Source organism: Eublepharis macularius, chromosome 12, assembly GCF_028583425.1.
Source record: "Eublepharis macularius isolate TG4126 chromosome 12, MPM_Emac_v1.0, whole genome shotgun sequence".
NCBI lineage: Eukaryota > Metazoa > Chordata > Lepidosauria > Squamata > Eublepharidae > Eublepharis > Eublepharis macularius.
Window position 1 is genome coordinate 24,067,730 of NC_072801.1, and position 18,115 is coordinate 24,085,844.

The following is an 18,115-nucleotide window of genomic DNA, read 5'->3' on the forward strand; positions in this document are numbered from 1 at the left end:
GCTAGTGAGACCATAAACCCCCCCCCCCCAAATGAGCACTTGGCACAAGCCAGGAAGCCTTCACAGGGTTGCCAGGCTCCAGGTGGTGGCTGGAGATCTCCTAGAATTACAACTGATTTCCAGGCTACAGAGATCAGTTCCCTTGGAGAAAATGGCTGCTTTGGAGAGTGGACTCTATGGCATTATACCCCATTGAGATCCCTCCCTTCCACGAACTCCACTCTTTCCAAGCTCCACCCCAAAATCTCTAGGAATTTCCCAGTCCAGACCTGGCAACCCTAGCCTTCGATAAAATGGAGTGTGTTGTAACATTGGCTGTGTTTTTATTTTAGTAAATTGCTTCTTGTGCACTGTTTACAAGCTGTAGTTAAAGTGAGGTTTAGAATCCTAGTTTGTCAAGAGCAGGGCTTTTTATCAGCAGGAATGCGGTGGGATGGAGTTCCGGAACCTCTTGAAAATGGTCACGTGGCTGGTGGCCCCATCCCCTGATCTCCAGACAGAGGGGAGTTTTGATCGCCTTCCGCGCTGCTGGAGCAGCACGGAGGGCAATCTAAACTCCCCTCTGTCTGGAGATCAGGGGGCGGGGCCACCAGCCATGTGACCATTTTCTCCGAGGGCAACCCACTGAGTTCCACCAACTCTTTTCCCAGAAAAAAAGCCCTGGTCAAGAGGACAGTTGTTCAAGGACTTCATAACAAATAGTGATTAATTGAAGATAATCCTGATTTGCAATTTCAGTGCTTTGGGGAAGAACAGTTCAGAACCAAAGGCACGGATGAGATCCAGCATGGCGTAGTGGATAGGATCCTTGGAGACCCAGGTTCAAGTCCCCATTCTCCCATGGTAGCTTGCTGGATGACTTTGAGCCAGTCACACACCCTCAGTCTAACCTTCTTCACAGGGTAGAGGAGTGGAGAATGATGTCCTAAGCTGTGCTGAGTCTTCAGTGGGGAAGAAAGCAGGATATAGATAATAAATATAAATGCATGTCAACACAATGCCTCGACCTTGCGGAAGTTAAGCAGGTCTTAGTGTGGTCTGTTTCCAGATGGATCCTTCTTTGGAATCCTGAATAAAGCTGCATAGAGTCCTTTGATGGAAGAAAGGCGTGTGAAATAGAATGCAGAAAAAAACTGGGAAAAGAGACCTTAAGTCTTCGCCTCAATCAGTCTGCTGGAGCCTACTTAGCTATTGCAGGGAGTTCATCTTGAAGCGCAAAGACTTTTTGCTGAGAAGACAGTCAGTGCTGTTTGATTCAGATCTCTCTTATCTGAGAGGCTTTATGCTTCCAGTGAGTTTAAGGCAGTGCTTAGATAAGAAAATTTATTTATATTCCAGTGTAGTTTTCAGAGATGCCTGGCATGTTGTGGATGGAGCCCAGAGTGTCAAGAGAGAGAGAGAGAGCGGTTGGATATGATTAATAAGCAGGTTTTTAGGTGGAGCAGAAAGCTCAGGGGTTTGGTAGCACTATAAAGTGTGCTTATTCAAATGGAGATGAGCATTTTTATGCTTCTTCTGGAGCTGGGGTGGTGGGTGGGGAGAGAATCAGGGTTTTAATTAGAGATGGGCATGAACCGAAATACAAACCAAAGTTTGTGATGAACCAGGCTGGTTCTGGTTCGTGAACCGGCGGTTCATCACAGCCCATTTCTGACGAACCACCACGAACTTTAGGCTGGTTGTTTTGTTTTGTCACTGCAGACAGCTTGGCGCCGATCAATGTTTCCTAGGCAACAGGGGATGGACTTTCTGCAGACCTTCTGCTGACCTGGAGATGACAATTTGCTGACCTGGGTGTGATGTTTTCACGAACCAAACGAACTGGTTCATGAACCAGGGCAGGTTCGTGAAAATTTGTGGTTCATGGTTCGTGAAATGCGATGAACCACGAACCACATGGTTCTTTTTTTCCTGGTTCGTGCCCATCTCTAGTTTTAATGGCTGTGTTGGGGATTGTTGGTTTGGGCTTCTGCAAGAGGAATTTTCCCTATCCACGTTTTTCTCAATGGGCTTTAAATTGGTTTTTAGATCTTGGGGTTTTACAAGTGGTATGCTATGACCAGCGACTTCTCAGAAAAATGGGTCAGTAATCTAAAGAAACCAAGGTAACCCAGAGCCCAAGGTAACCCAGCAAGCTTCCACGAGAGAGTGGGGATTCGAACGTGGTTTCCCCAGGCCCTAGTCTGGTGCTGTAACCACTCTACCACGCTGGCTCTTGTGTTCTGTGATGGAACAAACTTGAGAGATAAATCCCTCTGGTGCCTGGCTTTACTATATAATGTGGGCTTCTTGTATCTCCCTTTATAAAGCTTTGCAGAGTGGCCTCTCTTCTCTTGCCTTGACAGCTGGTGGAGATTTTGTGCTATTCCTTCCTAGATGGGAGAGGATCCAATCATGTCAAGTCAGCCATCCATATTCTTGCGTTAGTGGAAACAAGCTGAGCAGGAAATGCAGGCCTCTCAACTGGTTCGCAGACCGTAGTTTTGGCACCTAGCCGAAGCGTAATTAAGGCTGAGTGCAAGGGTGTTTTAGGGAACAAGGTGCTCTTCAGTAGGCATGGCTGCTGGGGGGAGTGGCTTGCTGGCTTTTTGGAGTGGCCAAAGAACAAACTGCAAGCAGATGCTACTTTCCGTTTTCTGTTGACATTTGATTTTCCCCCTCCTTGCCTTTACCTGCTCTTAGATTTGGCAAAACCTTTGATAAGCGACTGGAGGGACTCTGAAGAGCCACTGATGCAGGCACCCCCGGGAAATCCACTGGTAATTACCCACACCCTGCCAGAGCTGCTGGGCAAAGATACAGTACAGGTGGAGCTGATCCCTGAGAAGAAAGGCCTGTTTCTGAAACATGTGGAGTACGAAGTTTCCAGCAAGGTAACACTTGTCTTGATGACAGGAGCGGGAACCATGTTCTCAATCAGTTGGCCAATTCAGCACCTGAAGGGATATGCTGGAAGGGGAAGGCTGAGATTGTGAGGCTCTCAGCATCCACTTGCCAGAGAGATGTGCAGCTCTGGCTCCAGAATTGAGGAGCGGGGGCTTCTGACAAGGGGGCCTTTTCACAGAGAAGAGGAAGGGTGCACAAGGCAAGAACTCTCCCTCTTTTGGAGTGCTCTGTGCAGAATAGCGGTACTATTGCTGGTGTTTGAGATATCTTGCTGGCCCTGTGTAGCAGTCTTGGGAATGTGGATGGATAGGGAACACCTGCACCACAATCCGGGGCTGGGGGCGGGGGGGCGGGGGGGGAGGTAGAACAATTTGAAAGTTTGCTTTTTTTTACTGTAACCAATCACCCATCTGCACAAATCAGCTTCTTTCTGATGGAAAAGTAGCCAGCAAAACTTCCCAGACATCTCCAGTTAGATACGCATTCTTCTGCTCTGCCTCTCTATTGTTTCCTGAGATTGATCTTTTTACCCTTTTATCCAGATTGTATTTCTGTGTATTTATTCAAACGATGGGCTTGGATCCCATGGTACATCTCACTGATGGGAGGGATTTCCATCAATGAAACAGGACTCCCCCGCACTCTACAACTGCTTCATTCCCAAATGATTCCTGACACTCATGCCCTAAATTGGGAGAGCCAGAGGTCTTAAATGGGATGTGGGGGGAGGGGAGATTGGAGAAAATCACTTGATGGCTAAACTTTTCCACAGGGCCTAAACGATGTGCATAATTTTTTAAAAAAGTTTCTCTCATGTGTAAAGTCATTCACTTCAGAGGCATATATTAATTGATTTATGCGTTCCTGTGCTTACATTTTGCCTTATCTTCTGTTCAAGGCAGTTTATGAGACCCCAACTGAAATCTGATCCAAGCATCCAGTACTTTGGAATATTGGTTAATAGTGCCTATTTGGAAACGAGTTTTAGAAATAATTACAAAGTGACAGACAGGATGTATTATATCACATAATCCCTAAATTGTCCTCCTTGGCTATTAGGGGGGGAAAGGTGGCCCAAAGGTGACAGTAACTGTCCTAACAGCTGCCAAAATAAGTGGCAGGAAAGAACCTAGAGTTCCATTGACTCTGGAGTGGCTTTAAAAAAGATCTGTTATGCTGATGCTGAAAGTGATCTGTTTTGTTAGAGCGCTGGATGGCAAGCAGAATTTTAATATGAGTGGCCAGCCTGCCAACTAAATGGAACCTCCATGTTCTGTGGCACTATGCATTACTGTGCCAGTGGCTGGGGGAAGAGAAGCTTCTTCAAACTTTATGGCTGGCGGTCATAGGAGAGGGGTTGCTGGACTAGATGGCCCTTTGATTCAGCAGAAAGATTGGCTGTGAGCCTGCCGGAATACTGAGCAGTCCTTCCTCTCTCTCCTTTGCAGCGTTTCAAGTGCTCTGTGTACAGACGGTATAATGACTTTGTGGTCTTTCACGAGACACTCCTTCAGAAGTTCCCATATCGGATGGTCCCGGCTCTTCCACCCAAAAGAATGCTAGGAGGTAAGTCTTAAAACTTCACTGCACAATTGTGCTGAAGGAGACACGGAGGAAGAGGCGCAGGCTTAGTGAATCCTGTAACAGCTTTAGGCTGGGAGAAGGCACCAAACTTCATTGAGCTAAAGGAATAGGGCACAGGTCTGCATGGGGAAGTCATGTCTGTCTTCAACTATTTTTAACTTTCTTAGAAACCATCTATGTAGCCAAAGGAGTTCTTGGTGCTTTCTTGCTGAAGTCAAGCTTACTAGTTCCTTTAATCATCTTCTTCTTTTTAATTGTGGAGCTGCATTCAGATCAAAAACTTGAAAATGACTGGACCGGGGCCAGAAATGTTGCTTTCTTCCCAGCGTGGTACTTCTCTTGCCTTTGGGAAGAGTGCCCCAACTGCCTCCAAGTGACATTGCTTAAGTGATTTATTTACTTTATAGCCTGCCTTTCTCCCTGGGACTCTTACACCTTGTAACTCATTACAGTCCTTATGAGGAGGCATCTAAATGAGCAATGTACTGTATAACTAGGATTGCAGAAATCTGAGTAAGGGAAGCATAGTAGACATGATACAGAGTACAGGTGTAATGCAGGAAATGAAGGAAACTTACTGCATCAGTAGAAAAAATGCAGCAGCAGCAGGGTAATAGGTGCAGCAAACTGATAGTATGTCCTAGACACAGTTTCTACCTCTCCATCCGGAATATTAATGTTGCCTTTTAAAAACCTGTTTTTGTTCTATCGTGCATCTGTTATACTCTCTTGCTTTCTGTTCACATTTCTTACCATATTTCACACTTCATGATAAAATCCTTTTGTTTGTACCCAGAGTGCAAAAAATATTATCTCAAAGGGAAAGCATTACATTTTTTGAAGGTGATCTTTGGCATTTACCCAGATGCTTTTGGCTGATTGTGATTTAGGAAAGGGGCGATAAGGAATGCCAATAAGTTAAGATTTTTTTTGTTTGTTTGGGCTGTGTTACTGTGAAGAGCCTCTGCAGTTTGAAGTGGAGAGTGTGAGAGTGTGTGGCACACAGTACATTCCTAAGCATTCTGTGTGTGGCGGGGGTAGAGTTCCAATCTGACCCTACCCCCCTCTTCTTCAGTAAGTACCCTGAGACATTCACTAGGGTAGCAGCTACTGGCACTGGCCTGTTGAAGTTACACATTTATCTGTTCATTTATTTACTTCATTTGCAGTCCATCTTTCTCAATGAGACCCGAGGCAGATTGCACAATTAAAAACAACGCGGTTGGAGCAGTATACACACTGTAATAAAAAAGCCCAGTCAGCAGGGAAGGTGTCTGTACTGGGTTTTTGATGGGAGAAAAGGAATGGTTTGTCTACTCTCTCTCTCTTCTTGGTCTGGATGCTTGCAGCACCCTATAGGGCCACCTGTGCCCCTTATATGGAAATTCCTGGTATGCACCAAGATGTTGGGCAATCAGCAGATACATGATGTGGTGCCTTGCGGTTGCTGTTCCTTTATTTTTAATGCGATAGCTGTGAATCCCCCGTGGCTGAAAAGAAATGAAGCTGAATTTGTGGTAGGAAAAAAGGGAAGCAGCCCAGTGACATATTCATTTAGGCAGAACGGGGAAGGGAAATGCCAAGCAAGATGGTTTTGCTGTCACGACTAACTTGCTTCTCTGGCACAGTCATTCTTAAACTGGACCCGTACCACGGCTCCTGATGTCATACTTTCAGCAAGTCAGCAGAGCCAATTCCTGTTTTCATAAACTGGCCTTCATAATCTCAGAATAGAAGACCTCTATAACCTTTTATTTTTAAACAGAAATAGTTCAGAAGATCTCTAAATGGCTTAGATTTTGCTTGTCAGTGGTTGGACATGAATCTTTCGCTTCCTGTTTCAGGAGGGATTGGATGTTCTGTGTTAAAGGCTCAGGATGTTATGCATGTGGAGTTAGGGCACGCCTTTAGGGTCTATTCTGTTGCCGTGTCCCCTGTCCAGGACTCCCCGATGCTTTTATCAGAAACCTGGATGAAGAAAGAGAGAAACAGTTTACAGAGCCCACTGTGGCAAGATACAGAGCAGAGTGCCTTTAAGCATAACTTTTGCCCCTGCCCCGTTTGCAACCCCCCCCCCCCCCGCCCCAGTGGCACTGCCACTATTCAACCTGTTTGTTAAGTCTTCGTCTGGCGGACAGAGTGTCAGACTAGGATCTGGGAGACCCAGGTTCGGATCCCCACTCTGCTGGGAGACCTTGGGTCAGTCGCATGTTCTCAGCTTAAACTCCCTCCCAGGGTTGTGGTGAGGATAAAATGGAGGGGGAGGAGAACGATGACCATGCCACAGTTTTATTTAATTACTTTATTAATTTATACCCCAACGGGGACCTAAAGTGGTTCCCTCACATAGTTCTCCTCTCCTCCGTTTTACGGCCTCACAACAACTCTGTGAGGTAGGTAGGTTGTGGTGAGGATAAAATGCAGGAGAGGAGAATTATGTGAGCCACCTAGGGTCCCCATTGGGGAAATAAATGAAGTAAATAAATAATTGTATTACCAAAAGTGCCGAAAGAACCACAGTATTAATGGGGAAGCAGGCCGGTGACTAAAGAGTGGATGTTGGGAGGCAGAGTATGAAAAGATCCCTGAGGCACAGGTGTGATCATGGAAAAAGTGAAGCAAATAAAAAGCATCTTGGAATTTACAAGATGTTGAAAGGCTCTGAGCAAGAAATATCAGACAGTGGCAAAAGTACTAAAATAGGGGGAACCTCCCGCCCAACACACACATTTTCCTACATTGATTGGAGTCAGATCTTTAAACCAGCCCGAACCCTAGGCTTGCTTGTATGTATAAGCCATTTCCCAAGATGGCCTCAGTCACAGGGTTAAATGCAGCGGGAAGTCCATCTGTGCTACCAGGAGGTCCAGCCATGCTTCCTGAACTTGTCTTCCCCTCTTGACACTTACTAAACTACTAAGGATCTCCTGCTCCCATATGAACAGTATTTATTATGATCCACCACTCTGGTTATCTTCAGAGGCCCTGCTTTGGGTGCCTCTGCCATCTGAGGCTAAATGGGCAGCAACCCGAGAAAGGTGGTTCTTGATCGTGCCACTGAAAATTTGGAACTCCTTTCTAAGGGAGAGTCATCTCTCTCTCTCTCTTTCATTGCCTTCTGCCAGTGGGTGAAGACTTTTTTGTTTGGTTTGGTGTTTCCTCACCCACTTTTATTAGCTCTCCTTCCTATTTGTGTGTTTTTGTGTTTATATTTGTGTGTGTTTCTATTATGTTTGATTTAAGTATTACACACACACACGCAGGGCTTTTTTTCTGGGAAAAGAGGTGGTGGAACTCAGTGGTGGAACTCAGGACCACACAATGACATCAATTTGGGTCAGCTGGAACAAGAGGGGAGTTTTTAAAAGTTTAAATCACCCTCGGCGAAAATGGTCACATGGCTGGTGGCCCCGCCCCCTGGTCTCCAAACTCCCCTCTGTCTGCAGATCAGGGGGCGGGGCCACCAGCCATGTGATCATTTTCAAGAGGTGCCGGAACTCTGTTCCACCGCGTTCCCACTGAAAAAAGCCCTGTATATACATATATTATACGTGTGTGTGTGTGTATTATATATACACATGGATATTATGTATATATATAAGTATTATATATTATATATATATATATATATTTAAGTATTATATATATAAACTTAAATCAAACATATATGTATGTTTTTTAATGTCTGAAATATTTGAATTTTTTTAATGTTTGCCACCTTGGGAACCCTGAATTGTGGGTGGAAAGGCAGCATAGAAATGTTTAAATAAATTAAGAAATAAGAAACAGCAGATCCAAGTCTGATGGTAGCATCCTGGCTGATGGTAAATGTACATTTATGGAATGGCTGTTTGTTAACCAATGAGAGAAACATTAGAAGTCTGGAAAACAGTCATTGATATGGAAGTGTGCAATGCGCAGTGCTGGCACATGAGGCACTCAAAATTATTTTGGGACTCAAGGGCCTGAAAAATACTGGGCTGACCCAGGGCCCTTTCATCGCTTCTTTGGAAGAATTTCAAGGGACTTTCTTCCTTCCAACCCAAGTATTTTTGCAGTACCCAGGGGCACTTTAGCACAGCATTTATGAAGGAAGGCATTTTTCATCCTGGCTGCATGCTTCTAGACACAAAGGAAATTCCGTATTTGCATGCCAGTGAATAGACCTCTGACAAACAAAGGGGTGGGAAGGGTGCAGTCCTTGGCCTGTAGACAAACTAGAGCAGGCCAACTTGACCTTAAAAAAATAAACTAATAAAATCTGGGGTTTATAGCAGTCAGCAATTGTAGTGAGAAGGGGGAAATCATTTACTTGGGAAGTGTTCTTTTTGGTCTTCTGACATCTTTTAGAAAGACCGCAAATGCTCATTTACCTTTCATCAGGTTCAGCTACAGGACAGCGTCTTTCCTGTTCTTTGCTGGCAGTGACTGATTCTCTCTGAATCTAGAAGCGGGGAAGGGAGCTACAGATTTTGGCCCTCTGTTGTGCTAAAACATCGGCCACTTGGCCTTTATACTGAGTCAGAACTGTGGTCCCTTCAGGTCTCCAAGAATCTCCACCAGAGATGATTCCTAGCTGTAGCGTTTGAGATTCTCTTAAGTGAAGTTGCTGGTGATGGAGCTGCTCTACTGCTGAATTGTGGCTCCCCTCTAGTCTCCCCCCCCCCCATATTAAGATACTTTACATGTCCATGAATCATTACACAAGCATATCACTTTATCCAGCCTCTGGTGAGTGTTCCCTGCTTAAGTTAGGAAATGGTTGTAAGCTGCTGGATTGTTATTGAATTGGCAAGGTTCAAGGGGTAGGCTGTGCCATTCCTGGCTCAATTCCATCACTAAGCAAAGGTGCCTGGGTATAGCAGATGCCCACTTTGCGTTGATGAGCCCAATCTGTACCCTCCTCCGTCTTCCTTCCTGCAGCGGACCGAGAGTTCATTGAGGCGAGGCGGCGAGCATTGAAGCGTTTCATCAATTTGGTGGCCCGGCACCCTCCATTCTCAGAAGATGTCCTTCTCAAGCTCTTTCTCTCCTTCAGTGGGTCGGTGAGTTCTCTGATCTGCTGGGGGATCATGTAGATGGGCTTTGTGCCCCGGGGAATACGAGTACCGTCTCTCTCTTAACTGTAGGTGTGGGCTTGGTTAGCAAGAGCCAAGGTGTTAAAATACAGGCTTGACATCTGTTTTCACTCTGTTTTTTATTTGGTAATATCTAGCCTGGTAAAGAGAGTCCTGGGGAACTCAAAGCTTGTACAACGTTTTGTGTCATTGGGTTGGGCCTAATAAAAGATATCGCATGGATTGAATTGTTGGCTTTGGGGTCAACTCAGCTGTAAACATCTCCTTCAAAACCCATCTTTTCTATGTGGCCTTTGGCTTTTCCCTTTATCCACCATCCCCAAATGTAGACTTGATGGCTCTTTCTTATTCTTCCCTCCTCTGGCCATCAGATTTAAAGTGTAAGCCCCTAGGGAACAGAGACCTTTCTGATTTTTCCCATGTACTCTGTGTCACATAAGCATTATGATGCTTGGTTGAATAGGTGGTTGCCACCCCTACGCCTCCGACAAAGGTTTGACTACCAGGTTTGCAGCAGAATTCAGGTAGTTTGAAAAAGGATAGAATTTTAAAGGGTAAGAACAAGAGAATGAGCTTGGTGTGTGTGTGTGTGGGAGGGGGGTGCTGAAGCGTCTGAGGGAGCGTGTGGTGGCCCTAGAGCAGTGTGACGCACTCCACAGCTCACAAAGAGCCAAATTTGCCATTGCCATCAACCAAAAGAGACACATGACTACCATATGTCCTGTGCACCACCCCACTAAGTGCAGACATACAATAATACAAGGCATAATTATTAATGTCAAATATATAACAATAACCTTCATTTTACAGTACCAGATTATTTCTCAGCATGTCGGGTTACCTCTCCCCACCACTGCTGAACCTTAGCTGGCCCGTGTGTATCTGGAATGAGAGGAAGGACTTTTCTTCCTCTGCCTTCTTGTTCTCAGCATGAAGGTCAAGGCTCCCATAGGAGAGTAAGCTGGTCATGGGGAATGGGGAGTTAAAGCACTCTGCTGTGGCCAGCTTTGCCCTCTTCCCAGGTGGCTGCGGTGATGGTTGTACTGTCTCTTCTCCGAGGCCAGTTTGCTGTTTCCTGGGTGCTGGGATGAGAATGCAGGGGCTGTGAAGAAGAGTGCGGTAGAGAGAATGGGCCCTTCCCTTCTATCCATGGCCTGCAGTTTAGAGAGGCTTGCAGCTTACCTGTCCTCCATTCCCTGCGGCGACTGAGTAAAGGTGCGAACCCCCTGCCTGCCACAGCGGCCACATTGGAGAACAGGGCTCAGAAGAGCTGCGCTACCTGTGCTTTATGGTGTCTATTTCAGTCCTAGAATTGCTTATGTTCTGTTTCAGCATTTCTTCAACTCTGTATTGGATTCTTACTAATGCTAATTCTTTGTAAACTCGTATTTATTTACCCTGTGGCATTGTTTATGGAAATGTCCTTGATATTGACTGTACTCATCTCAGGCTGACATAAATGACATAAATAAAATAAATAATAAATAAGAGACACCAGTGGCATGCCAGAGAGCTCCACGTGGCTGCCAAGCCACTGTGTATCACTGCCCTTGTGGCACCATGACACAGGGGAGGGAAAGCCCTGATGGACGGGGCAGAGAAAGGAGCAAGAAAGCAGTGGCAGTAGAGGTGGGGAAAGGAGAGAAAGCAGTGGTGACGTGTGTGTGTGGGGGTGTATGTGGAAAAAAATGTGGGCAGCAGGAGGCGGATGGGTTTTCTCTCCCATGGGATGCCTCACTTATAAGACTGAAATTGCTGTCTGCTGATGGTCGCTGAATCGTTTTTTCTCTGGCTTCTAAAGGATGTGCAGAACAAACTGAAGGAACTGGTCCAGGGCGTGGGGGATGAATTCATGATCTGCAAGTTGGCAACCCAAGCCAAGGTATTGTCTGCCTGTTGCTGGAAAGCTTCTTACCTGATTGGGAACTAGAAGTGGCTTGACCCAGGCGGGAAACTTTCGCGGGCTTTCTTTCCATTGCCAAGCAAGTACCAGCTGCAGTTCCGCTTCGCACTTTAGGCTGCTTCACTCCCGCTGACGCCTGTGGGATTTAAGCAGCATAACTGAGTGCAGGACGGCAACCACAGGCCAACTCCAGAGGTGGGGGGAAGAGGATGATGTCTTTGCCCAACTAACAGCTGCTTTGAGTATGTCAGAAAAGTAGTATATACATATTTTAAATAAAGAAATGACTATTATTTGTGTAGTATCTACAGCAGTGGAGCTTATGGAAATTGGTTGAAAAGTCAGACGCTGCCCATAGAATATAAAACGCGCTGCTTTAGGAACTGGAACTGGTTAACAGTGGGAATGTCTCTTATGGCATCCCTCCGCTCAGCCGAAACCAGTGCTGCAGGCAGGATTCCTTTTCCATATACAAGCCTCTTGCTCTTCTCTTCCCAATCCACAGATCTGGCATAACCCTGACAGACTCTTGTTACAGCTATAACTCTAGTAATACTCCTGCAATGACGCTTGTATCTGCTGTTTCCCCCCACTGTGCTGAGTAAAGCTACGTTATATGACCCAATCATTCGTGGACTCAAACTAAACTTTCCATACTTTTGAAGTTTTACAGCATTGGCATTTTGCAAGTTGGCAGTTTTCCTATGTGTTAGCAGGGCTTTTTTCAGCTGGAACGTGGTGGAACGGAGTTCCGGCACCTCTTGAAAATGGTCACGTGGCTGGTGGCCCCGCCCCCTGATCTCCAGACAGAGGGGAGTTTAGATTGCCCTCTGTGCAGTGGCTCAGAGGGCAATCTAAACTCCCCTCTGTCTGGAGATCGGGGGTGGGGCCACCGGCCATGTGACCATTTTTGGTGAGGGCGATTTAAACTTTTAAAAATTCCTCCTTGTTCCAGCTGACCCAAAGTGACATCATTGTGCAGTCCTGAGTTCCACCACGGAGTTCCACCACCTCTTTTCCCAGAAAAAAAGCCCTGTGTGTTAGTATGTGTGGAATTGTGAAGTGTACCAGCCTCTGCTGCTCAGAATCTGATTGTCACACCGACAGACTCGCCTTTCCTCAGTCTAAGCTCACAGGCCCCTGGCTGCTGTCTTTGCCATCTGTTGTTTGCATCTTTCAGACAGCTGTCCAAAGCCTTGTTGGATCAGACAGTCCTACCCTCGTGCTCTCCCCTTAGGATTTCCTGCCTGCTGACATCCAGATCCAGTTTGCGGCCAGCCGGGAGCTGATCCGAAACATCTACAACAGCTTTTACAAGCTGAGGGACCGGGCGGAACGGATCGCTTCCCGAGCGGTCGACAACGCTGCCGACCTTCTCATATTCGGGAAGGAGCTGAGGTAGAACAGGATGGGCAGTTAGCTGGTGTCTCTTGTGGTCATCTCTCTTAGGGGGGGACCTTAGAAGTGCTGAGTGTTGGGCGTTCTTGTTCCTGTTTTGGGCTCATCTATGGAGTGAGTTCACATAAGGAATGACAGTTGCTGTTTCCACACCCAGAAGACAGCATCTTCTCATGCGAAATCGCTCCAGGAAGACGCTGTTATCTGGGAGTTTTGCGTGATTTTGCATCTTCCTGGCGCGATTTTGCATGAGAAGACGCTGTCTTCCGGGTCTTTCACGCGATGTTCCGCAGGCAGGTAAGATGTGTGGAAACTGATAGTATTCTGAATCTTCATTTATGGCTCATTCCCTACTCCCTGGAAAGTTGAGGAGGGACTGTATTATCTAAAGATGTCCCCCAGTTATCCCTTTGCCCCCTTGCATGTGGTGCTCTAATGTTTGTTTTAGGAAATCAATACTATGAAAGTGCTGGACGAATGACATTCATAGAGTTCAAGGAAAGATGCCTGTTTTTTGGGAACAGAATGTTCTTCCTAAGAATGAAACTCAGCAAGCAGTTGGCTTTTGGTCTGGACCAAGTGGTTGCATCCACTGGTTTCCGCTCGCTGCTGCAAATATGGATTGGAGTGGGTGTTAACTTGACAGGCACTGCTATGTCCAGGATGTGTGTGCATGTTGTGACTTCATGAGTGTAGCACGCCAGTATTATTTTACTTTATAGGTACCCCACTTTTCTCCCCAAAGGGGCTTACTGTGTTCTCCTCTCCTCCCTTTTATCCTCAATAACTATTTGAGGTAGGCTAGGCTGAGTGTGTGTGGCTGGCCTGAGTTCACCCAGTGAGCTTCCACAGCAGAGTGAGGACTCAAGTCTCCCAGATCCTAACCCGACAAGCCAAGTACACTGACTCTCAGTATCCACAACCAATATCAGCAGAGCTCAGCAGCTGCTTTGATTTACTTATTTTTTTTTAAAGCAAGTTTCTAGCCCCTTCATATCAAAAGTGTGTGCTGCACAATGCCTGGTAAAATCTCAGGAGCCAGAGGGTGTGGGTCGGGGTGCTAAGTAGGTGTTCCATGGGCCAGTGCACCTTGCCTAGCTGTATGACTAGTAGAGGAGAAATCAGTTGTGCATTATATATGCACATTTGCACAATGTCTACAAATCAAAGAATCTGGCTTTCTCTGGAACAGATATTTTTGTATGTTCACTCATGAGTACAGAGTTAGCCCAGCCCTGACAGTGGGCACTTCTCACGTGGTGCTCTGTGCTGCAGAAGAACAGGAGCACATTAGAGATCTTGCAGGGATAAAGAAGGGCAACTGGCCCTTTTTAGGACGACCTTACCAAAGAGCCAGCATACTGCAGTGGGAGGGTCGACTTAGGGTTTAGGAGACCCGGGTTTGAATCCTCAGTCTGCTGTGGAAGCGTGCTGGGTGACCCTGGGCCAGTCTCAGCCAAACCTATCCAACAGGGTTGTGAGGATACAATGGACAGCAGAAGAAAGTTGTTTTGATTCCCCTTTGGGGAGAAAAGTTAGGTATAAATAACTAAATATAAATAAGTGGGGCCATCTGCAGGTTTTACGGAAGCTTACTAATAGATCCTAACAGAGGCTGCTTTTCTTCCCACAGTGCTTTGGGCTCCGACACAACCCCACTTCCTTCGTGGGCTGCTCTGAATAGTAGCGCTTGGGGGAATCTCAAGCAAGCCCTGAAAGGCCTCTCCGTCGAATTTGCACTACTTGCGGACAAAGCAGTTCAACAGGTGAGCGACCCGCTGCATCAACTTTTACAGAGCAGGGTGATGATTACTCCAGTGCAGGCAGAGTAGCATCCTCCTGGCCCTGTTTGCACCAAGAGTCTTCGTTCCGGAGCTGCAAACTCCAGAACGCTCCCGATGTTGTTCTCTGAGACTGCAACCACACAGCTTTTGGAAACGGCTCTCTCTCTCTGCTGCTGCCCACTTTCGCACCATTTCAGTTTGCCCTTCTGCTTTCTAGGGTAAACAGGAAGAGAATGATGTGGTGGAGAAGCTGAATCTTTTCCTGGACTTGCTGCAGTCCTATAAAGTGAGTCCTCTTGTCTTCCTGCCAGCATGTGAGCAAATCACTTAGAAATCGCTTGTGTGTGTGTGCTCCTTGTGGGGTGTCGCATCAGGCAAAAGGGAAACAGACCAGAGACCCAGTTTAGACACTGAAAAGAGCACTTGGCAAGTTGTACCTCTATTTGGGCTGTGCTGGGACGGAGGGGAGAAATGCTTTCTCTCGGGGTGATCCAGAATTCTGTTACCTTATGTAAATATCCATATATTTGCTTCCACGCTTAGCCTTTTTTCTGCTAGTCACAAGGAGGTGCTGAAACTATCTAGGGTGGCTCTGAGGTTTACTAGGTATTTGTAAACAAACATTCCGGTGGTCTTAAGGACTTGAAGTTTTTAAAATAAAATCAAAATGACGAAACATTTATTGTATTTTTTTAAAAAGTGCAATGGTTGCAGAATACAAATAAATACAGGTATATGAACATAAAAAGCTGAGTCAGACAAGTGGTCCATTAAAGTCTGTATTTTCCACTCTGGTAGCAGATCTCTGGCAAGGAGGGATCTTTCCCGATACCCACTCCTTGAGATCCTTTAACTGGAGGTGCCAGGATTAAAGCTGGGACCTTCTGCCTGCAAATGCCAAAGTTAAGATTTGAACCAGGGACTTTTTACTCACAGAGTCACTCCCTTAGCCACTACACTTACCTCAGTTCTTTTTAAAAAAATCAGGACTGGATATCCTGTGGCTCAGAGCAGCCACAGGAGAAAAAATAAATAAATCCTGCAGTGTTGTGTGTGGTATCACCTTTTTTTTTAAACTGGAAGTGACATGGGTAGCTCTAGGAATTGCTGGGAGCTCTATGTTAAAACCATACCTTTTTACCATAGAGTTTCTGGCGATTCTTAGAGCTACCTATGCTGCTTCTGGAATTTTTACTGGAAGTTATGTGATGGTGTCTCACTCCAATATCCTCTCCCAGCTGCTGCAAACTAACATTGAAGGAGAGGAGAATCAGAGAACATACTGGGTGACCTTGGGCCCATCACACATTCTCTGTCTTAATCTACTTTACAAGATTCCTGTGACCAAAGTAAGGGATGGGGAGATACGTATGCCCCATTGGAGGAAGTGCGGAATAAACAAAATATAAGCAATGGTAATCGTTTACAGTAGGGGTCCCCAGTCTTTTTGAATCTGAGGGCACCTTTGGAATTCTGACACACTGTGGTGGGTTCAACCGCATAATGGCACCTGCAGGAGGCAGAGGCACACAAAGAGACAAAGCCCAGGTTTGAGGAGGAAGAGGAGTAATTTAATACTTTCAAAGAAAGAGGAGTGAATGAGAACAAAGCCAGTACTGTGGTGTGGCAGTTGCTGCTGCTGAAACAGCACTGTTTAAATTTGCACAGATCTCCAATCACCAGAGCCCCACCTGGCCCCATCCACCTGCTAAAAACACTTGGTGGGCACTGGGAAAGGTATGGGTGCCATACTGAGGATGCCTGATTTAGGGTCTAGGAAGACCCCATTCAGTGCTACGGGATCCGTTGGGCTTGAAACTAAGCTTTTTTAGCTTTTGTCCTCTCACAAGCAATAAGCAATGGCAAATTTGAGTGCTGGCCAGTGTGCCATCCTCGTATGCATGCAGAAGACTCAGGCAAAAGGTAGGGTGATGATGGCCTGATTTTCTTCTTCACCGCACCAGGACCTATGCGAGAGGCACGAGAAGGGTGTCTTGCACAAGCACCAGAGGGCCTTGCAGAAGTACAGTCTGATGAAGAGGCAGATGATGAGCGCTGCAGTCCAGAACAAGGAACCAGAGTCGGTGGAGCAACTGGAGTCCCGCATCGTGGAGGTAGGGTTGGGCGAATTCATGCACGCCAGCTAGGATGTCCAAGGCTAGGGCCTCTCCGCAACTGGGAACCCAAAAGCATAGAGAGAGCACAGAATTCTATCAAAGAACTTTGGCACACCAAGACTCTAGTTATTTGGATTTTTTATTAAAGCAGTGAATTTCTAGCCCTTAAGGCAGTCCTGGGTGATGTTCCTGGAGGTACTAGGGGACTTGGTAAGATTATCCAGTGCTTAAGGCTTATTGACCCTTGGCATCAGTGCCCTCTTATAGTTAACTGCATAACTGAGTCTGGGTTTTTTTTAAGTTAAGGGGAGAGTCAAGCTAAGGAAATACTGCCTTCCCAGCCCACATCTTGCCTTGGCAGTCACCCCCAAGCACAGTGGGCCAAGGGTTTTTGCTGTTACGGGTGTTCACATCCTGGAAACGGCCACGCCACTGGTTAGAATATGAGAGAACTCTCCTGCTGTCTGCATCTCCACCTACTTCTCAGTGCACCAACTTTTCCAAATGCTTCCAAGATTAACCTGTCTTTGTTTTTCCTCCTCTCACAGCAAGAGAACGCCATCCTGACAATGGAGCTGCGGAATTATTTCTCCCTCTATTGCCTGCACCAAGAGACCCAACTCATCCACATTTACCTGCCAGTCACCTCTCACATCCTGGGGGCTTTCGTCAACTCCCAGATCCAAGGCCATAAAGAGGTGAGCGCTGTTCATATGGCCCTCATCCCTTGAAGGGTCAGAGAGCCAGTTTGGTGTAGTGGTTAAGAGCGTGGGATTCTAATCTGGAGAGCCAGGTTTGATTCCCCACTCCTCCACTTGAAGCCAGCTGGGTGACCGTGGGCTAGTCACAGCACTCTTAGAGCTCTCTCAGCCCCACCCACCTCACAGGGTGTTTTGTTGTGGGGATAATAATGACATACGTTGTAAACCGCTCTGAGTGGGCATTAAGTTGTCCTGAAGGGCGGTATATAAATCGAATGTTATTATTATTATTATAAATTGTTTTCTCAGTGACATCTATTGCCCTTGTGACATCGTGCTCCCTTCTGGGCTTAGCCCAGACAGGGGCAGACTCCCTTCTTGATCAAGGCCTGATTATGAATGGATGTGCACGTATTCATTAATGAGTTTCCAAGGCAGGGCCTGCTTTAAATGTTTTATTTTTTTAAGTGGCTAAAAAGAAATGTCAGAATTGTCCTCCAGGCATTGGCTAGTTCCAGCCCTTTCCAGGGACACTTTATTCAAATTTAGCCTAATGAGTGGTTTTTTTTCCTGTGCATGTATTTTTTCCTCACCAGAGGTTTGCTCCCAAGGCTTTTAAGAAAGGGAAGCAATTGCCAGACATGAAGGGATGCTTTTGAAGTTG

General features: G+C 46.3%; 1 protein-coding gene across 1 annotated transcript in view; it reads left to right on the top strand.

Moving 5' to 3' along the window:
- SNX8 (sorting nexin 8) overlaps positions 1-18,115 on the top strand; it is a 35,150-nt gene that overhangs the window by 13,156 nt on the left and 3,879 nt on the right. Inside the window, exons 2-10 of the mRNA XM_054993073.1 lie at positions 2,683-2,873; positions 4,335-4,452; positions 9,394-9,515; positions 11,350-11,430; positions 12,689-12,849; positions 14,483-14,615; positions 14,851-14,919; positions 16,598-16,747; positions 17,299-17,448. Of these exons, the coding sequence (XP_054849048.1) occupies positions 2,683-2,873; positions 4,335-4,452; positions 9,394-9,515; positions 11,350-11,430; positions 12,689-12,849; positions 14,483-14,615; positions 14,851-14,919; positions 16,598-16,747; positions 17,299-17,448 (1,175 nt within the window). The remainder of the gene's footprint in view (positions 1-2,682; positions 2,874-4,334; positions 4,453-9,393; positions 9,516-11,349; positions 11,431-12,688; positions 12,850-14,482; positions 14,616-14,850; positions 14,920-16,597; positions 16,748-17,298; positions 17,449-18,115) is intronic.